Below are 17,927 nucleotides of genomic sequence, written 5' to 3' on the forward strand. Positions count from 1 at the left end.
AAATGAAGCGAGCGGTTTCCTTCAGGGTAGAAAAGTTTTATTGGTATAAATATGCAAAAGGAAATTCATTTTAAGACTGCATGTTTATGAATGTTCTTCAAGCTCTTTTTATGAAAATCCATGTTTAAGCAAACCTCGTTACACTGTGTACACAATTACGGTACATTTAAAGGCTTTCTGTTGAAAACCACAATAATGATCTTAACACACAAATGTTCTAAGCATACTGCTTTTGATTTGATTGACAGCAAGCAAACTTGAGAACACTGGTAGTTGAGCATTGTACAGCATTGATGATCATGTGATATACTCACGGATGGACTGGGCCGGCCCCAGGACAACCGATACACAAATATAATTTAAAAAAAAGCTGATAATAAATAACAAAAATAGCTACTACTAAATGACTACGAACTCCTGAGACAATACTGCCACTGTAATACTGATACAGAGAGTAAACAAATATTCTCCTGCCGAGGAGACGGTCACTTGGCTCCACTCTTTACAACTCATTTTAAAAAACATGCAAAAATAACAAGAAAAGCAACAATGACACAACAATACAAAGTTCAATATAACACTGAGCAATGTTTGTTTCGTGTGACGGTCGAACTGCGACGGTCAGGATTCTGCCGAAGAGAGTGCTAAAGATATGTTTCAGTATGTGCTGAAGAGGGCGTGTATGGGTTCTTCCAAATGGCAACGCAGTCTGTGGAGAAAATACATAGTGCTTTCACATGGGCTTCTGTGGCACATTTAGCAGCCATTGATTTTATCATTGCTTTGTCGGCTTCCAGTGCAGGTTTGTTTTTTTCTTTTTTTTCAGAGTGTGTCTGCGAGCCTTAGTGTTCGAACTCGGCCTCAGGCTTGTTAAACATCGAGCCCATCTGAATGCTCTTCATATGCTTTGACAACTGAGATGACACTGTGCAATATCTGTAATCGTCAGAGTGCAGCAGCCTGGCAAACAGCCTGACAGTTCACACGCAGCCCGCTGCCGGACTCAGTGGGCTGCTCGCGCCCTGCCGGGCCCCTCTGATGGCTCGCTAGTCGCGGCGTCTTCCGTTTGAGCGGAGGTGGTTTCTGAACCCGTGTTGCTGTCGCTGGTTCCCTCCTCCATGGCTCCCTCTGGGACGCTCTCTTTGTCCTCTGACGCCCCCTCTTCGCTGCCGGGGTGGGCCTCAAGTTCCTCTGAGGTCTTTGGCTTCCCTGAATCAAAGAAATGTATTTGTTGTTATTAAGTCGATCTTCCGACTGTTGGCATTTCTGGGGCACGGGTGGCATTTCCAATCACAGTTCACATATTTTCATATTGAAGGGAGGCTCGTGAATGAAGGTAGCAGTTTTCAGTGGTGCAGCAGGAAGGGCGAAGCTGTTGGTGCAGAACTTGATCAACTGTTACACTGTTGTTTACTACTAAAATACACCAAGACAGTGAACCCAGGCGGAACCAAAGGAAACTCTGAGAGATCTGACGTCAGCAGTGCTTGTTAAAAACTCGTGAAGGTAAAAAAGTCAATGTGAGATTTGAGATTTTTGTTTGCTTGACACAGAGACGGTGCAGCTGAATGAGCAAAGGGCACAGCTGTCTGAACACACACAAAATGCATGTTTGCCTTGCTTTAAGCCTCTGACATCACTTGTAAACTCTGCAGCATGATGAAGGATGCTGTCCCTCTCTCACAGCATTTACATCACCGCTTTTATTTTCAGGCTTCAGTTACTAGAAGTAAACCACGAAAGCAGACACACCCATGCTTTTACTAGCATGTACACTTTGTGACAATATATAAAGGATACATGTATATATATCATACTGTCGATAGACTCGAGCTACACCATCGTGGGCTGCAGGAGGTGATGGTGGTCCCTGCAGCTCAGACCGACCTACCAACTCGAACAACGACTAGCTGCAGTTCAAAACAGCCACATGAGTTTAGGGATAGATGGCTGCATATCTCATTGCCCTGGACAGGACTGAGCTTTCAAAATAAGATTGAGAAGTCTGAAAAAGTCTAAATATATGAAACACAGAATCTAAACGTGTTATTAAACCACAGATTAAGCTGCTCAGAGTGTTGCGTTGGACACAAGCCATGACTAGTGTCCAGCATGCTCACCTGGTGCGTCTGTAGTGCTGGATTCGGTCTCCTCGCCTTCCTTGTTGCTGCCGTCGCTCAGAGAGTTTTGCTGGGGCTTGTTGCCATGTGTTGCACAAATGTGTTTGTCTTCCTCTGCCAGCACGCAGGTCGGGGCCTCTCTTGCACCTCGATCTCCTGCGTCCTTCTCACGTTCTGCCATCCGTTTGCGGGCTGCTTCTTCTGCTGCAGCAATCTCTGCAGAAATCTTCTCCATGTCCACCTCCACCTTCATGCAGCACAACTGAAAACAACAAAACAGCAAATGTGGAATAAATAAGTTCTTTTTGAAACCTCTGACTGTTTTCTCAGAACTGTAAAGACAAACCTAATTTTCTTTTTGGAAACCACAAACGCATCAAAACAGTTTTATCTCTTCTATAAACCACACAACGCTGCCAGAACTCTCTCTCACACACACGCAGGCAAAACAACAGTACTTGACATTCATTACACACTCTCTACAACACTCTTCGGGGTATTTAAATCAGGACTTTCCAACCTCATGTGGCTGTCCTCCACCCACCACCCTTTTCAGCGTGATGTACTTATGATGGTGGCAGAGAAGCAGCAGAGAAACAGAACAGTGCGTGTAATAAATCGTAGTTTTAAACTCAAGTAAATGAGGAATGTAAAGGTAGCTACTTTCATGAAGTCATACAAGGCTCGCATTAAACACTACTTCTTTCATGCCATGCACAAAAACACTCTGACCTTTATTCAAACTGCATCTGAAATTATTGATTGTGTCTTTCTCCTCTTCTCACCCCCTACCCCTCAGACAGTTTCCATCCATTGCTTCCTGCGCACCCTGAACGTGCTTCATCAACATGATTAGCGACGCCTGAATTTTGCGCTACCATGCATAAAATATAACACCTGTACCATTGTGTTAAACGCCCGGCTCACGTGGTTAGCTTTGTGCATCACTTTGCAAAATGTCTTTAGTCAATTGTAATTGTTTCTTCAAAAACATCATATAAGACGTACAGGTTGCTTCAAATTCAAGTGAAAAGACTGGTTGATTCAGTAAATAGTGCAGAGAATGGGAGTTGGAAGGTTAGTTAACTAAATCTGAAAGCTTTTGAGCTAAATGAAATAAAGATAATAACTACACTTTGACAAAAACTGAAACGCTGTATTTAACCCTTTAAAGCCGGTCAGAGCAGCACGCTCCGTTTTGCGTAACTATTTTTAAATCCCGGTAGCTCTGCAACCACGTGAGCTAGCGCAATAATTTTTTTTGCATATGAAACAGGAGGAGTTGTACTTACATCTTATGCCATCAGCTTGTCCTCGGTCACAGTTTCCTTCCACATATAGCTTTGCAAAAACTGCATAAAAAGCACTTGCAGCAACAAAAACATAATATTCCAGAAACACGCTTTGCCGATCCGATCAGCTGTTCATAACACTTCCTACATCCATCAGCGTGAACTATCGCATGTCCGCCATGACCTGCCCGAAACCGGAAGTGACGTCATTTTCACAGAAATGTAGTTTTTTACCATCAGGGCCTTATGAGCCTATACTGGTGTTTTTAAAAGTTATGTTTGACTTTATGACTTTCTGTGTCGTTTCTGGGATGCTTAGGACTCATATTGCACTGCTGGAAATAGTTTATTTTGATGCATATGCTGCTTTTTTTTTGCAAATTTGCACTATAATATTTATTTTCGTTTTTCCTGCAGTGTATAAAAATTGGTGTATTTCATAAATAAAAATATGAAGACACTCAAAATAAATTTCCTGTGGTGGGAAACTAGTTTGTGCAACTTTTTTGTATTTACAGTTTTGAGGGATAAGCCTCTTAAATTTCTCTAACTAGAAATATATGTTAAAAAACAAAAACGATTTTCAATTTTTTTGTAGTTTATTGCACTTTTTTGCAATTTATGTAGTTACTATGCACTTAATGCAGACATATTATTAAAATTTAGGCTGTAATGTTTGTATTGATGTATAGCAACTTGAAATGCTCCCAAAAATGGCTCCACAGCATGTAAAAATATAATATAAGCTCTGGCGGACTTGGTTCTATGGTAGGTCTTAAAGGGTTAAAAACTAAAAAACAATCTTGAGGCGCTTTCCTTGGTGTTAGTCTTTTAGGACGTCAGCCGCCGACTCAAAATGTGTTTTGTTTATTTTGAACTTCAACCATAACTTGTGGAATTTAAAAAAAAAAAGGTTTTATTTCTGTTTCGTTCTGACTGGAAAATATAAGCCTGTGATGGTTGTGGTTTTAACAAGTCTGTGCAGGATAAATAAAATTACAGCTGGTTAGAAAGTACATGGATCAGGTCACAGAGCCTTTGGTGCAGATGTTTTGACACTCAGGATGTTGACTGTATTCACAAAGTGTTGTGTTTGTACTGTAATCTGGATCCTGAATTCCTGTTATCTTGCCCCGGACATACTTCCTTTATATTCTAATACTTGTGAAGCTTAAACTGGTGAAAACTAAACACACTAAGAAAGAACAAAACGGAAACAAAAAGTTACTGGAAAACATGACCAGTATAACTCTGGTGTTAACATGTTTGTGCAGGCTGAATGTGATGTCACAGCTGTCTAGGGAGCACCTACAGCAGGTCTGTCAACTTAAAGACTTGTTCTGTCTTTAACAAGCTCTATAAAATATAAATGGCGCCACCTGTTGTGCACACCGGGCACTGCAGCCCATTGCACAAAATAACAGTTATAGTGGAGGCTACAAATTGTGAATGATGACAGCTATATGATTGCCAGAACATGTGGATGGAGTTAGCTGCAGCTTGGGCCTGCGTGGCAGATGGAGAAAGGCCCATAACCAGAGCTGCACACGTCACGCAAATTGAAGCTTGCGTGCAAGTAGGCAATGACAGAGTTCAATGTAAGAGACGCCGTACCCTTTTGAGCTCGTTTGTGAACGACTCAGTGGCGTCGATGAATTTTCTCTTCTTGTCCTGATGGCGGTCTTCAATCTGAAGCAACTCTGCCTCCAGTTTTCTCTGGGAAACGAGACACGCAGGCACCACAGTGAGGAATTAACGAGCTGATAAAAACCAGAGCCGTCAGTGAGCGTTTAAACATCCCAGTTTGATCCTACCTGATGAACCATCAGCGACTGGACCTGCCGTTTGAGGACCTGCATGCGAGCGGTCGTGACGACGGATCGCACGTCGGGGACGACGCTCTCGCTGAGGATCTCGCTGATCAGACGGTGGTTGCGTTGGAAACGAGCCGCGGCCAAGTGCTTTATAGAAAACCCGTCGTCGTAATCTGAAGACAAGAAACTCATCTGAGTTGTTGTCGTACACGTTTATGGGCCTTTCAGAAAGCAAAGCAAAAGAGGCTTCAGCAAAAAAACCAGCGTAAACAATACAAACGGAATCACGCAAACATGTATGAAGACGGCGTAAACATACGGAGGATATGGCTCAATATTTATACAGAGTTCGAGCTAAGTATATGCCATTATGTCCAAACACATCCCTAAGCAAAGTAGGTGAATGGCACAGGCAGCCAATTATAACCCACAGTATGTGGACAGATGTTTTAAGCCGTACTCTGCAATTTACATTCATCAGTCAATGTTTCTCTGTGTCGTCTTGTAAGTACAGGACGACTGTGCATTAAGGTAAAAACCTACAAACAGAGCCTGCAGAAAATATTCATGCTAAATTACCCTGTTGTACCACGGATTTGGGAATGTGTTCCCAATAAATGCACAGAAATCCTGAAAGCATCCTTGACACCGATTACAGCTTCGACTTGAACCGTCGTTTCTATTCGCTCATGAGCAGTGTAGCAACATTTACCCATAATGAAAATCTTTGGCTCGTGCGCTTCAGCTTTACATGAGCATATAGAAAGTGTGCAGTTATATTAAGAAGAAAATAACAGAAAAATAGCAATAATAATAATAATAATGAAGAAAATGTGTTAAATATTTAGAGAATTTAAGACAAGCTGGTATATACAGTTTGTGCAAAACTGTGCAATGAGCATTTAAGTGGCATTTGTTGAGGTGACAGTGTGTAGAGTCCTGTAATTGTAGTGAGTGTGTAATAGTGTGTATAAGATGTTTAAGTGCAGGTTAAGATGTCAAAGTGCAGCAGTGCACGTGCACGGCTTTGTTAAAGCCACCTAAGAGACTTTCATTAGAAATTAAAACCTATCCCAAGACTGCGCTGTATGCAAAACAGTTTCTCTATATGAGCGCGGCGAGTGATTTCTGGGCCCAGATGAGTGGAAATTAACCATAAATGTCACAAAGCTTTCACAAGCTCACGCTGACTGATAAAGTCAATTATGTATTCAGTGCTCAGCGATTAACAAACTGTGGTTGTGCGGGGAAATTTATATTAGACCACAAACTGTTGAGTTGTACACAGACCTCCAGGTAGAAAACGCTTTGAAACGTTTTCTGACATTTAAAATGTGTTTTTTAATCAGATTTGACTGTTTCCCACTAAGCACACAATTAAATTAATTTTTGAATAATGCGTTAAAATTAATGATGTCTGTTGACTGGCAAGGTTTTGAGATGACGTGCATGACCAGTCAAGCTTTGCTAGTCAGCACCACAAATATTAAGTAGTTAAACTAATTATTAAGTAAGTTAAATAGTTATGATGGATTAATAATACAGTCAGGGTGTAACCTGCCTTTTACCCTGTCAGCTGTGACTGTCTCATCTCCTGTGATCGTAGGTTCGATCAGCAGCCAAGAAAAGCAAATGGATTGATGGGTAGTTAACAATCAACTGTAATATGTCACACAGCCTGGCACAAAGTGACATATACATTTAGCAGGACTTGAAATTTTGGTCGAGTGAAACAGCGTTTTTACAGGACTCTAATGGAATCCACCGACTCCTTCCACAGAAAGTAAGAGCGTAAAGTGGTAGCCGGGTTCTGCTAATCGTGCACCTGATGAACTGATCGTAATCGACTGTGGATGATCTGATATCGTCGTGTTGGTGTTGTTCCCAGATCATCATGAAAATGTTGTTCCAGGTTCAACATTGCAAGTGACCAATCACATTATTGTGACGTTATTCTTTTGCGCACCAACCCATTCGTGCATTTATGAAATTCCAATGTTGCAAGGACAATATCAATTCTGCTTAGCGTTTATTAAAGGGTCAGGGTCCGTTGATCGGCGGACAAAGGCGGTTTCTCGCAGCTTAAGTCCAGTTTTTTGTTTTACGCCGGTTTTTCCCGAAGTCGCAAAAGTTTGACATCACAACATTCTGATTGGTCACTTGCAATGTTGATCCTGGAACAACCTTTAGTATGATGATCTGGGAACAAAACCAACACGAGGATATCAGATCGTGCATCGACTGCAACCACCACTGGAAGTTTGCTGGTCTGGAGCATTCAGGTGTGTGTTCAGAATCTTCCCAGGGGTCGACTTCCCAGCAAATTCACCCCAAGTTCAGACTAGAGTTAGCCAATTAATCGAAAACTTTTTAAAACCGACATTCAGAAACTCTAATCGACTTAATCTCACATCTGTTATTTTGCTTTGTTTTTTAACTCGTTAATGTTTAATATTCCCCCATTTAAAACACAGTGTGTTGTCACATGACTGCCACATCAAGTCTACGACACAGAAAATAAAAATGCATGAAAAATAGTTTCAGCAGACCACCAATCTGCTACCACAGCTCCAACACCATCGGATTAGCAAAAATAAATAATTAATCCAGCTTTAGTAGCATATTTATGGTACAAACCTTGTGAACTATGAGCGGAGGAGAAAATTTTAAGTGTGTAGTAGTATAATAATAATAGTAACAATCATCAGCGTACGTACATGTACATCCATCTACGTCGACATCTGCAAACCTCACTTATTATTATTATTTTTGTACTTATTTATCTTCCATTATTTTTTTATCCTCATTTGTCTTTATGACAGCAAGACGGAAGAATTTCACTGCACAGAGAAATGCGATGTCTTCTGTACATATGACAATAAACGCTTTGAATCTAATCATAATAATCGTCGTGCAATTAGAAGATGATGGAACAAGTATGGCTTGTTTGGTAGAGTTCTCAGGAGAATGCCTTTTCCCTCCAAAGAACATAGCAGCATGTCTTAAGTTTCTAAAGTTGCATCTGAACAAACCACGAGAATAATAATGAGACCAAAGTGGAGGCGTTTGATCAGATTGCAGCACCACCACAACTCCTCATACTGTCAGCACGATGGTAAGGGGCTGATGATTTGGGCTTGTTTTTGCAGCCACAGGACCAGACCGCAAAAAATTATTGAGTCAAACTAAAGCTTGGCCCGATTTCAGCCACTAAACAGGAAGTACTTCCTTGTCCAACAGCAAATCTGCAACAGAATGACTGTAATAGAATGACGATGCATGGTGGTGGTCCCAGTCAAATCCAGACCTCAACCTGATCATAATCCTGTGCATTAACCAGCGCCCGCAAACTTGAATGAACTGAAGCAAAGCTGTAAAGAAACTCTGCCAGAATTGCTCTACAATGATGTGAGACAATAATAAAGTCACAGTTTTCACGTGATGTATGATTATACATTGGAGGTTATTGAAGGCTCTTAATATAAGCATCTTAAATCCCTCCCCCTGCCGTCAGACTCCAGCTTCAACATCTTAAACTGCAGCTTGAAGCAGTCGTTCGTGTTCTGCTCTGGAAATCCGCTGCGAGAACGATGGCCCCACAAACCAGGCCTTGCAGCAGGTGGAGACCTGGTGCTGTTGAGCTCACAGAGGCTTCAGAGAAGAAGAGCAGGGACTACTGCAGGGATGTTTGAGGAACCTACTGGTTGTGGTAATTTCTTATTATTATTTAAAGGGACTAAGCTTTATTACAGAAACAACACAGTACAGTGGAAACAGTGTATTTTTATACTCCATATACATGTTTAAAAAGAGATCCATTTACTCTTACCCGTTAACAACAATCCACCTGTGTATTCGCCATTTTTCCATTTTAGCAGACTTGCTTTGACTTTGTTGTGGCGAGCTTCGCCCTTGCTCACTGGGTATCACCTGAGGTTGCTGGTGCTGTGCATCTCTGTGTGCACCTTTTGAAACTTTCCAGAGAGCAGAAATGAATGTCGTTTGCCACATAGGTGCTCGAGACACAAAAACAGGAAACCATTACCACTCCGAATGCCGTGTGAGAGCATTAAGCTTCTCTATGATCACAAATGACGTCTCACTAATGTGTGGGATATTTCTCAAAAGGTGAGGTCTCCACGTCGAACACTGTTTCAGGTTATTTTCTAGTACAGTCAAACCACAGCACCTCAAAAATACCCATTTTAATGTTCATTAACAATGCAACAAACTGATGTTTAGAGTAGAAGTGCACGAAGACTTTAATAAAGAGTGATCTCTGTTCTAAATCTTATTTAATCGTCGCTGTACGTGCAGTTTGTTAAGAACAAAGCCCACTGGGATACCAGCTTTGACATTTTTATGGTCTGGGGTGTTTCTAAATAGCAACTGTTTTATCTGTAGTTTTCCTGTGCATCATTATCGTCTACTGTAACTCAGCCAGACCCCAGACAAGCATCATTTCCTTGAGGTGGGTGTAACTCAAACGTCTTCTTCTGGCTTCTGTCTAACATGGTGTGTGTGTGTGCGTGCATCAGTCAGGCTTTATAACAACAGAGCAAAGAATGTAAATTTTGCAATTATGTCTTAACCATTGCCAAAAATACCTACGAAATGTAAACACGTGTGCAAAACAAAGGCAAATTTTGGTCCCAGGCTGGAAGCTTGAAAGCAGAAATGGCGTTTCAAAGGTACCATTACCAAAGATGTTAATGGTTGTAGCGCTATAGGAGGAGGGGGGGATAACACATTGTCTGGGTGTGCGCGCTCGCAACGCTGTGTGGTCGTGCTACAATAATTACAACTCTGTGGCAGTGCCCAGGGGGCCTTACCATCTGGATCCTCTGCTGGCTGAATACTCATGTAAGGCTCATCCTTGTCCAGCCTGGACTGCCTCTGGCGACTCTCCTCTTCCAGAGCTGCCTCGGCCCGGCTTTTTGCGTTTACATAGGCCAGGTAGGCTGGCGAGTTGTGATAGGCCTTCATGCTCTCATTATACTCAATCTACAGTGGAAAAGATGAAGGAATGACAAGGAAACAGAGAAGGCAAGCAGACACAACAATGTGGACCCTTGAATCTAGGACAAGATGAGGAAAGAGGTTTATTCAGGAAGGAATGATGACTGGAGGAACCCACAGCTAGCGGGGACACATCTACTGGTCACTCATCAGGAAAAACCCCATAAACACCCCTTGTAAAACAACCAACCTTCTCTGCTTCGTAGTCATTCAAATAATCCTGTTTCTCCTCATCAGTGAGGTCCCTCCACATGCCACCGATTATCTTCCCAATTTCCCATAGCTTCAGATCAGGATTGGAGGCTTTTACTTGATCCCAAACCTGGTGATGAGAACCAGACATGGGTTGGGTTGGGTTGGAGGGGCTATAGGTGGTTATCTCTTTGCAGAGAGGTCACAAACCAGAGGAGGCCGTGTGCTTTAAGCTGCATTTCCAAGCTCAGAAATCCCACCATGTGATGTAGACAGTTCTAAGTAATTCCTGGCTTAATCTGGCTTCACCTACCTCGATAAACAACTACCAAGACAACATGTACATCTTACTATGCAAACTATGTTCAAATCAAAGCATCCCTCTCTTCCAGCTGAGCACATGACGATGCAAAAGGGAGCAGTTAAACACTGTACCTACCTTGCGACTGTATCTCATATATGGCATCAGTGGCTTATCGGGTGGCTTGGGTGGCTTTGGGATATTTATTCCAGAGGAATTCTGGTAAAGAAAGGAAAAAGAGTCACCTTGAGATACGCCTGCCCTGCAGCGACGAGGCATCCACAGAAACACTATAGCTGAGCTAGGCTGAAGCTTGTGACGCTACAAGCAGGTGATTATGTTCAGGTTTAAACACAAGATCCATTAAAGGAGCTTCTTATCATTTAACTCGATTGCATTGATGACAGTTTGGAGGTATAAACAAGAAGAAGAAAGCCCACAGAGTGCACTGCAACAACGCAGACTGTGGGGGGAAAAAAAATCAAACAGAAAAATCTCACTTAAGCTGAGATTTGCTCAGTGTGAGACATAATGCCATTATCAGAGGCAGCCAACCACAGCTTGCATGCAGCGACTAAATTACTGCTCAGCAGCCAGAGCCATGCCGAGCAGCAAAGTCTTTAATGCCATGGCAACATGATGGCATGGGTTACTTAACATGGCTGTCAGAAATGCAGACTTTGAAAGGCAGGTGGGATTTGAATAGACACAGATGGACTCTTAGCAGGTCTGCAGTATGATGGAGGCAGCAGAGGGAGTTTGGGATGGTATGCATCATTTCTGATTCGGTCTCGGTACTGGAATGAGTTTCTACTGTAGGAAAGCAAAATATGTCTGATTTACTCCAAACAAAGAAAAATCAGTCTTATAGCTTGCAAAGGCCTCATCTGCAGCGTCTTCATTTCACTAGAGCAAGCTTTTCTGGTCTGCCTTATACTTTCAGTCACTGCCTTTATTTATTTGTTTTGTTCTTCTATGTTAATATTCATACCGTTACCCGACTGTTGCTGCTTTGGCTCCCTCCCAGTCTGTAGTTGTTGTAGGCCAGATGGCTGTATGGGTTGTACCCCACAAACCCGGTGGTGTTGGGCATTTGCTGATGGAAACAAATGAGACAGAAATGACATAAAAGAAGAAGAGGGGAAAGCCCAAGACAACGAAAAAATAATAAAGAAACCAATGAAAGAAGCTGGGAAAATGCAAAAATAAATAAACTTGCATTATGCTGGTGCTATAGGAAAATACAGCAATGGTGTGTCAGCACATCGTTCTGTGACTAAACAAAATCAAGCACAAACTGTACTAAAGGTCCTTGGTGTGATTTGCTGGAGGAGATTTCTTCCCCTCTGGTCTCCATAATTTTGCCTCTCCTGAATTATTTTTATTCCTAGTAGGAATAAAGTTTATCCCCTTCCCAAAGTGATTAATGCTACTTTAACAACAGATACGTCTCAAATAAAATTATGTGAGAGCATCTGTAGTGCAGACGACAATAAAATCAGAAACAGACTTTCACTGTTGAGCCATATCTGCCTTGATCTATGTGTGGCTTTGTCTGCCAACAAGCACTAACAGGCTGAAAATTACGGCTAGTAAAATATAAAAAATGAAGGATTCAGAGCAGCAGACTCTGATCGGTCCTCTCAAAAGAAATCTTTTACTCCTGAAGCATAAATTAGAGTACTTTGTTGAATTTCTGTCATATTGGGCAACTGGGCAAAATTGATTTAGAGTTAAATCTGTTTAAAAAAAAAACAAACATTTTTTAAAGTTAAGTAACTGTGTTAAGATTGTTTTTGCCAGTAAGCCTATTATTATTATTATATGAGATTTGTATAAAACAGGCCAAACGCTGCAAACGTTAAATTGCATTTATCTGGTAGAACTGTTGCTAAAAGTATCACATGAGGACATTTTGAGGACAAAAAATGTCATCATGAAATCTATGAGCCTAGAACTAATATTCTGGTTTTATTTGTGTGACTGAAAAGACCCAATCAGGACCCTTCTTAAGTTTCTCCTCATCAAAACTTAAAACATATTCGATGAGGTATTAAAACTAAAACTGATGTCTGGGGGGTGATGCTGTGTTCCTCTATGTTGCTTTCTTATTCAATGCAATTATATTTTGGATGCAATCATTTCATTGCATATGTGTGAGCTGGATCCTAACTAAATGTGGAGCAAAGAGTAAGTTTGTGTGGGAGAACAGGGAAAGGTGGATCTAATGCTGAGAGGTAGTCAGAAATATCAAAGTACACAGAAACTACACAGGTTACGGCAATCATGTGAAAGCCAAATACATGTTTTATTTGAATGCAACATGTATAAACGAAGCTAAAATGAGATTTTATGATAGTTCATGATGGTGTTTGTACACTCATGTAGCTCTATTTGCACTTTGGCTCCTTGGATTTCAGTAGAGATGCAGCCATAGGTCATCTCTTTCTGATTCACACACGTTTTGTGTAGGACGCAGTGTGAATATCAATGAATCTGTCATTATGATCCAATATCCAGCATTTTCCTACTCAGTTGTATATAGTATTTGTATTTCTATTTTATTCTATTGTATATAGTATTTTATTTTATTCTATTGTATTTTATTGCATTCCAGTGTTTTCTAATTTCTGCTACATAACTTTGCACTTTTGCTGTAACAAAACAAATTTCCCACCTGTGGGACTAATAAAGGTCATCTTATCTTAATACAATCAATATCATGTATACAATTCTACTTAATGAGTACTTTTACTTTAAGATGTACTCTGATACCAAATCATTTTTATTAATTAATTATTAGTTTTAGTTATTTTTCATTCACTCTTTCAGTGCCACTTTTCATGCATTGCTTTCTTTTGACCAAGTCTAAAAAAAATAAAATATGCTCTATATTTGTCACTGCACCTGAGCGACTACAAGGCCCTGACAAAACATGCAAATCTGCTATAAATCCCACATACCACTTGAAAATCTTTCCCAGTGTTTTTTAAACTGCATTTATTTCTCATCAATGATTGTGATTTCCTCCGGTACCTCAAAACAAAATAAAAATCTCAATTTTGTGTGACATAAAACACCCAGGGGGTGGCTGGAGTTGGGGCTGAAACAGAATGAAAGGTTTTTTAATAAAAACCCATGGGTGTGGATGTATATTTGAGAATACTTACAGTTGTAGGGGCAGGGGGAGGTGGAGGGGCATAGGATGGTCTCTCTGTTTCGGGAAAGAAATTAATAAAAAAAAAAAAATGAGAATCAGTCCTGTCCAATCCTCTAACTTATACAACTTACACATTTGCTATGACAGTCTTGGGTCTTGTCATATCACTTCGCATGGATAAACTGAAACACCAGGTCTGATGCATTTAGGTACCATCACCTACAAAGAGCCTGACTATAATTAACTGTTTCAAACACTCCCAGTGTCTTACTTGACATTTCTGCAGTGAGGAGGATGAATCAGTCTGTTCCCGTCATTGGATCTGCAATAAACACATTTATGAGGAGGATAACATTATATACCCCAGTGATTAGATGGGAGATTCAAACATAGCGTAAAACAAAGAGATGCTGATGGTGATTCAGGCAACAAGGCAGGCTAACGTCCAATAGCATCAACGTTAGCTCAAAGCTAACTTAATAAGCGGAATATCTATGGGGCAAATTCACTGTGTCACAATGTAAATAGCATCAATGACCGCTCTATGTGATTATGAAAGTGTGAATATGATGATGGTGGGTGCAGAGCGTAGTTCGCAGACGTTAGACTCGTCAATGCTCATCCTATAAACGACCTATAACGTAACTAGCAAGTCGCTAGCTAGCTAGCTAAATCTTTTGCTGTTAGGTTAGCCTGTCTGCGCCAAAAGTCAACCTCAAGTTTAATTTACGGTTGTGAGCTGACTTTAAATGTGGCTGATAAATTCCTAACGTTGTGATAGCTGACATTTCTTGCAGTTCGCCTGGCCCATAAGTTCGTTTGCTCTAAATAACCTGCCGGTTGACGTCTAACTAGCTGAATAGCTGGTAGCTAAAGGAATGAGAATGACACCTATGATTATTATTAGCATGCAGCGTTAGGCAAAGCCGACATGTCTACTGTTATTTGAAATTCCCACGTAATCTGCAAGCATGAATACTAAAGGGCAAAAAAAACTCACCCTAAAACCTTTAGTCCCCACCACTGTGTGCAGGTTGTGGCTTTGGCAGGGAAGGCTAACCACCTAGCTTAGTAATACAGTTCCCACAATAAACCAGTGAAATGGGGTCCACTCGTATGATTCCTGCAGAATCTTCTAGAACTGCACCCCCACCCTCTCCTTATTACAGCTGTGCCTCGGCTCGATGCTGATGCTCATCGCTCTCTGCTGTCACCGTGACAGCAGAGACGTTTCTCCTCCAGCATTCAGAAGGAAAAAAGACCACATGGCAACAACAGAGCTGCTGAGTGGGATTTCACATTTTCCCTGCGTGGCTTTACATTAAAGCTGCAGACGTGCAACGTTGTAGCATGATGCAGTTTGCTCCCGGATTGTGAAAAGCTGACCTGCATTGTCACCCCTGACTGCAAAACGCATCATGTCAAAAATCAGCCAGGTCAGTGCAGATGCTCTGCAGCCATCACCTGTGGAAAGCATATATTATTTCCATTTTAAGGCAGTAAGCTCATTTTTCTTGCAATATAGAGGAAAATCAGGAATGATTTCTTATGTCACCATACCGTAAGCTGCATTATGGATGCTTCACAGGCTTGTGAGCTTTTGATAAACTCAAGGTTGCCCCATTCACTGCTCCCCTGTTGTTAGAACTGAAATACTTTGCATTCTTGTTCACATTGTCTGAGAGCCGCCCAGGTCAATAGTTGTAATAGTGAGTTCCCTAAAAAAAAACAAAGAAAAGCCTGTGGGATTTGGCCCATTCAGCCTGAATAGTTCTTGTTTTGAATTTGTTAATTGATTGTGGTCACTGTGACCCTCTTTCTTTCTGTTTACTCTGTACACTTGAGAGGTTATTTTACTTCTGCATGACCTGCCTCTTGCACAATATGCATTCAGAGCTCATCTGGTGCTTCACCTTCCTTTGACTCCACAGGTCACAAAAGGCCAGAAAGCTGAACGGATGAGACAGAGAACAGATTCCAAATGAGGCATGGCAAAGACCTTGTTTAACCTTGCACACCTGCAACCGAGTGCATCTGGAGGTAGGCTGGAGGTCACATGCTTCCTGCAAATTCAGTTACAATGCAGGCTTTACATGGACATTTGTGCAGGGCCTCCCAGGTATAGCTGTGGGATTGTGGATGCCCAGAGGCAGAATATCCCATGTGACACTTTAAATGAGTCCATGAAGCTCCTCTGGTAATGCACAATCAGTCCCTAGGCATATAAAGCCAAAATAGATTCAGGCAGTGGAACTAAGCAGACGTGAAAGTTTACTCTGGTGTTAGATGGCAGAGATATTTTTAGAAGCTGCTAAACACACATTATCATGATGTAACCTTCCAGAGGTTCCTTGCATAACTGCATCGAGTTTTATGATTAATGCGTCAATTTAAAAAGCTTTCACTGTAGGCTGAGGGAAATTAAGATGTGAGAACATAAATTCTCCTTGTACATATTTTCTGTCATACCTTCTAAATATTTTATTTTCTACATTTGGTCTCGAGGCAACAGCTTGATATACTTTTTTTATTCACCAGATCACTAAAGCTCATTATGTAGTCACGTTTTAGTCAGAGGTTTATACCCTGCTTAGTTTGGTCACAATAGCCCAGAGTAACACTCAGTTAAGTACACTGTTTCAGCTGCTCATTAAAGTGATATAAATAACTAATCATGATAAATATCTAATCAGGCATGTACATAGCAATAGCTCGGTGCATTTAGGCACGTGGACAAGGTTAAGGCTACCAGCTGAATTTAAAACCGAGCAGGAGAATGGGGAAGAAATGTAATTAAATGGCTTTGAAACTGCCATGGTTGTTTGTGCCAGGCTGCTCTGATTACTTCAGAAATTGCTGATCTGCTGGGATTTCCCCACACAACCATCTCTAGGGGTCGCAGAGAATTGTCCAAAAGAGAGAAAATATCCAGTCAGCAGCAGTTCTCTGGTTGAAAATCCCTCATTGATACCAGAGGTCAGAGGAGAAAGGCCAGACAGCTTCGCCCTGATAGCAAGACAACAGTAACTCAAGGTATGCAAACCAAGATATGCAGAAGCTATCCAAAGATACATTTAAGCTGTGTTCACACTGCAGGTCTTAATGCTCAATTCTGATTTTTTGATCAAATCCGATTTTTTTTGTCTGCTTGTTCACACTACAAATAAAATGCGACAGCAAACACGCTCTAGTGTGAAGCTTCAAAGCGGCCGCATGCACAAAAGAAGACGTCACACACAACGCGCTCTGTTTAGACCCAGACCAACAGTATTGTTTGACTGATGGACCTTAATATAAAGACTTCGGACTTTACGTTTCCCAATTTTGCTTTAAGTTCTAAAGTTATTTTGTTATTTACATTTGGCCTAATAATGATCCTTATTGCTGTTTTAGAGGAGCGGTGCTTCAAAGGATAGTTGCAGATTTCTGTCAGAATCTGCAGATTATACAGTACAAATAAAATGTTCACGTTTCTCCAACGTTGTCTTCCCAACAGTTTCACTGACATCTACACTGGATGGCCAGGAAGCGTTCGCGATGTCTTCTCCGGCGCTGATAATTGGCGTCTGTCTTGTGTCGGTGACGTAAAAGACGGATTTAATGCGACATGACCATCAAACAGCAGTCGCTTTCTAAAACATCAGATATGTATCAGATTCAGTACCACATACGAAAGTGACCCAGATCAGAGTTGAAATATCGGATTTGTGCTGTTCACACTGTCACACCATGATCGGATATGGGTCGCATAGGGTCAAAAAAGTCGGATTTGATGGTTTTTTGCGTGCAGTGTGAACGTAGCCTGGGCTACAGCAGCAGAACACCACACCAGGTGCCACTGCTGTCAGCTAAGAACTGGAAACCTAGGCTATGGTTCACACAAGCTCGCCAAGATTGGAGAAGATTGGAGAAGCGTTACCTGGTTTGATGAGTCTCAATTTCTGCTGTGACATTTGGATGGTCAGAATTTGGTGTAACTGGCATGAGCGAGGGCGTGGATGCATCTTTGCTTGCATCAGCGGTTCACGC

The 17,927-nt window shown here is 41.4% G+C and overlaps 2 protein-coding genes across 7 annotated transcripts in view; one reads left to right on the forward strand and one right to left on the reverse strand.

The window, feature by feature from the left end:
* Positions 1-15: 15 nt before the first annotated feature.
* Positions 16-15,040, reverse strand: LOC146516166 (SWI/SNF-related matrix-associated actin-dependent regulator of chromatin subfamily E member 1-like). Of its 5 annotated transcripts, none has more exons than XM_085164103.1 (11): positions 14,899-15,040; positions 14,170-14,220; positions 13,909-13,952; positions 11,736-11,834; positions 10,877-10,957; positions 10,436-10,567; positions 10,059-10,230; positions 5,227-5,399; positions 5,027-5,128; positions 2,121-2,382; positions 16-1,209 (listed from the first exon to the last, which is right to left on the reverse strand). In XM_085164103.1, exons 2-11 carry the CDS (start codon positions 14,174-14,176, stop codon positions 1,004-1,006), a joined length of 1,278 nt encoding a protein of 425 aa, XP_085020229.1. In that variant the 5' UTR covers positions 14,177-14,220; positions 14,899-15,040; the 3' UTR covers positions 16-1,003. The 5 variants fall into 5 exon arrangements, with proteins under 5 accessions (XP_085020229.1, XP_085020227.1, XP_085020230.1 ...); XM_085164101.1 differs by having other exon boundaries at positions 11,730-11,834; XM_085164104.1 differs by lacking the exon at positions 11,736-11,834.
* Positions 15,041-15,223: 183 nt separating this feature from the next.
* The window catches only part of LOC146516167 (zinc finger protein Aiolos-like), a 36,974-nt gene continuing 34,270 nt past the window's right edge, over positions 15,224-17,927 (forward strand). The window contains exons 1-3 of one of the 2 annotated variants that reach the window (XM_085164098.1): positions 15,224-15,334; positions 15,830-15,938; positions 16,792-16,931. The gene's annotated coding sequence lies outside the window, so the exon portion shown is untranslated. Of the gene's footprint in view, positions 15,335-15,829; positions 16,932-17,927 lie in introns of both variants that reach the window. The other variant, XM_085164097.1, reaches the window with a different exon arrangement.

Source organism: Neolamprologus multifasciatus, chromosome 6, assembly GCF_963576455.1.
Source record: "Neolamprologus multifasciatus chromosome 6, fNeoMul1.2, whole genome shotgun sequence".
Lineage (NCBI taxonomy): Eukaryota > Metazoa > Chordata > Actinopteri > Cichliformes > Cichlidae > Neolamprologus > Neolamprologus multifasciatus.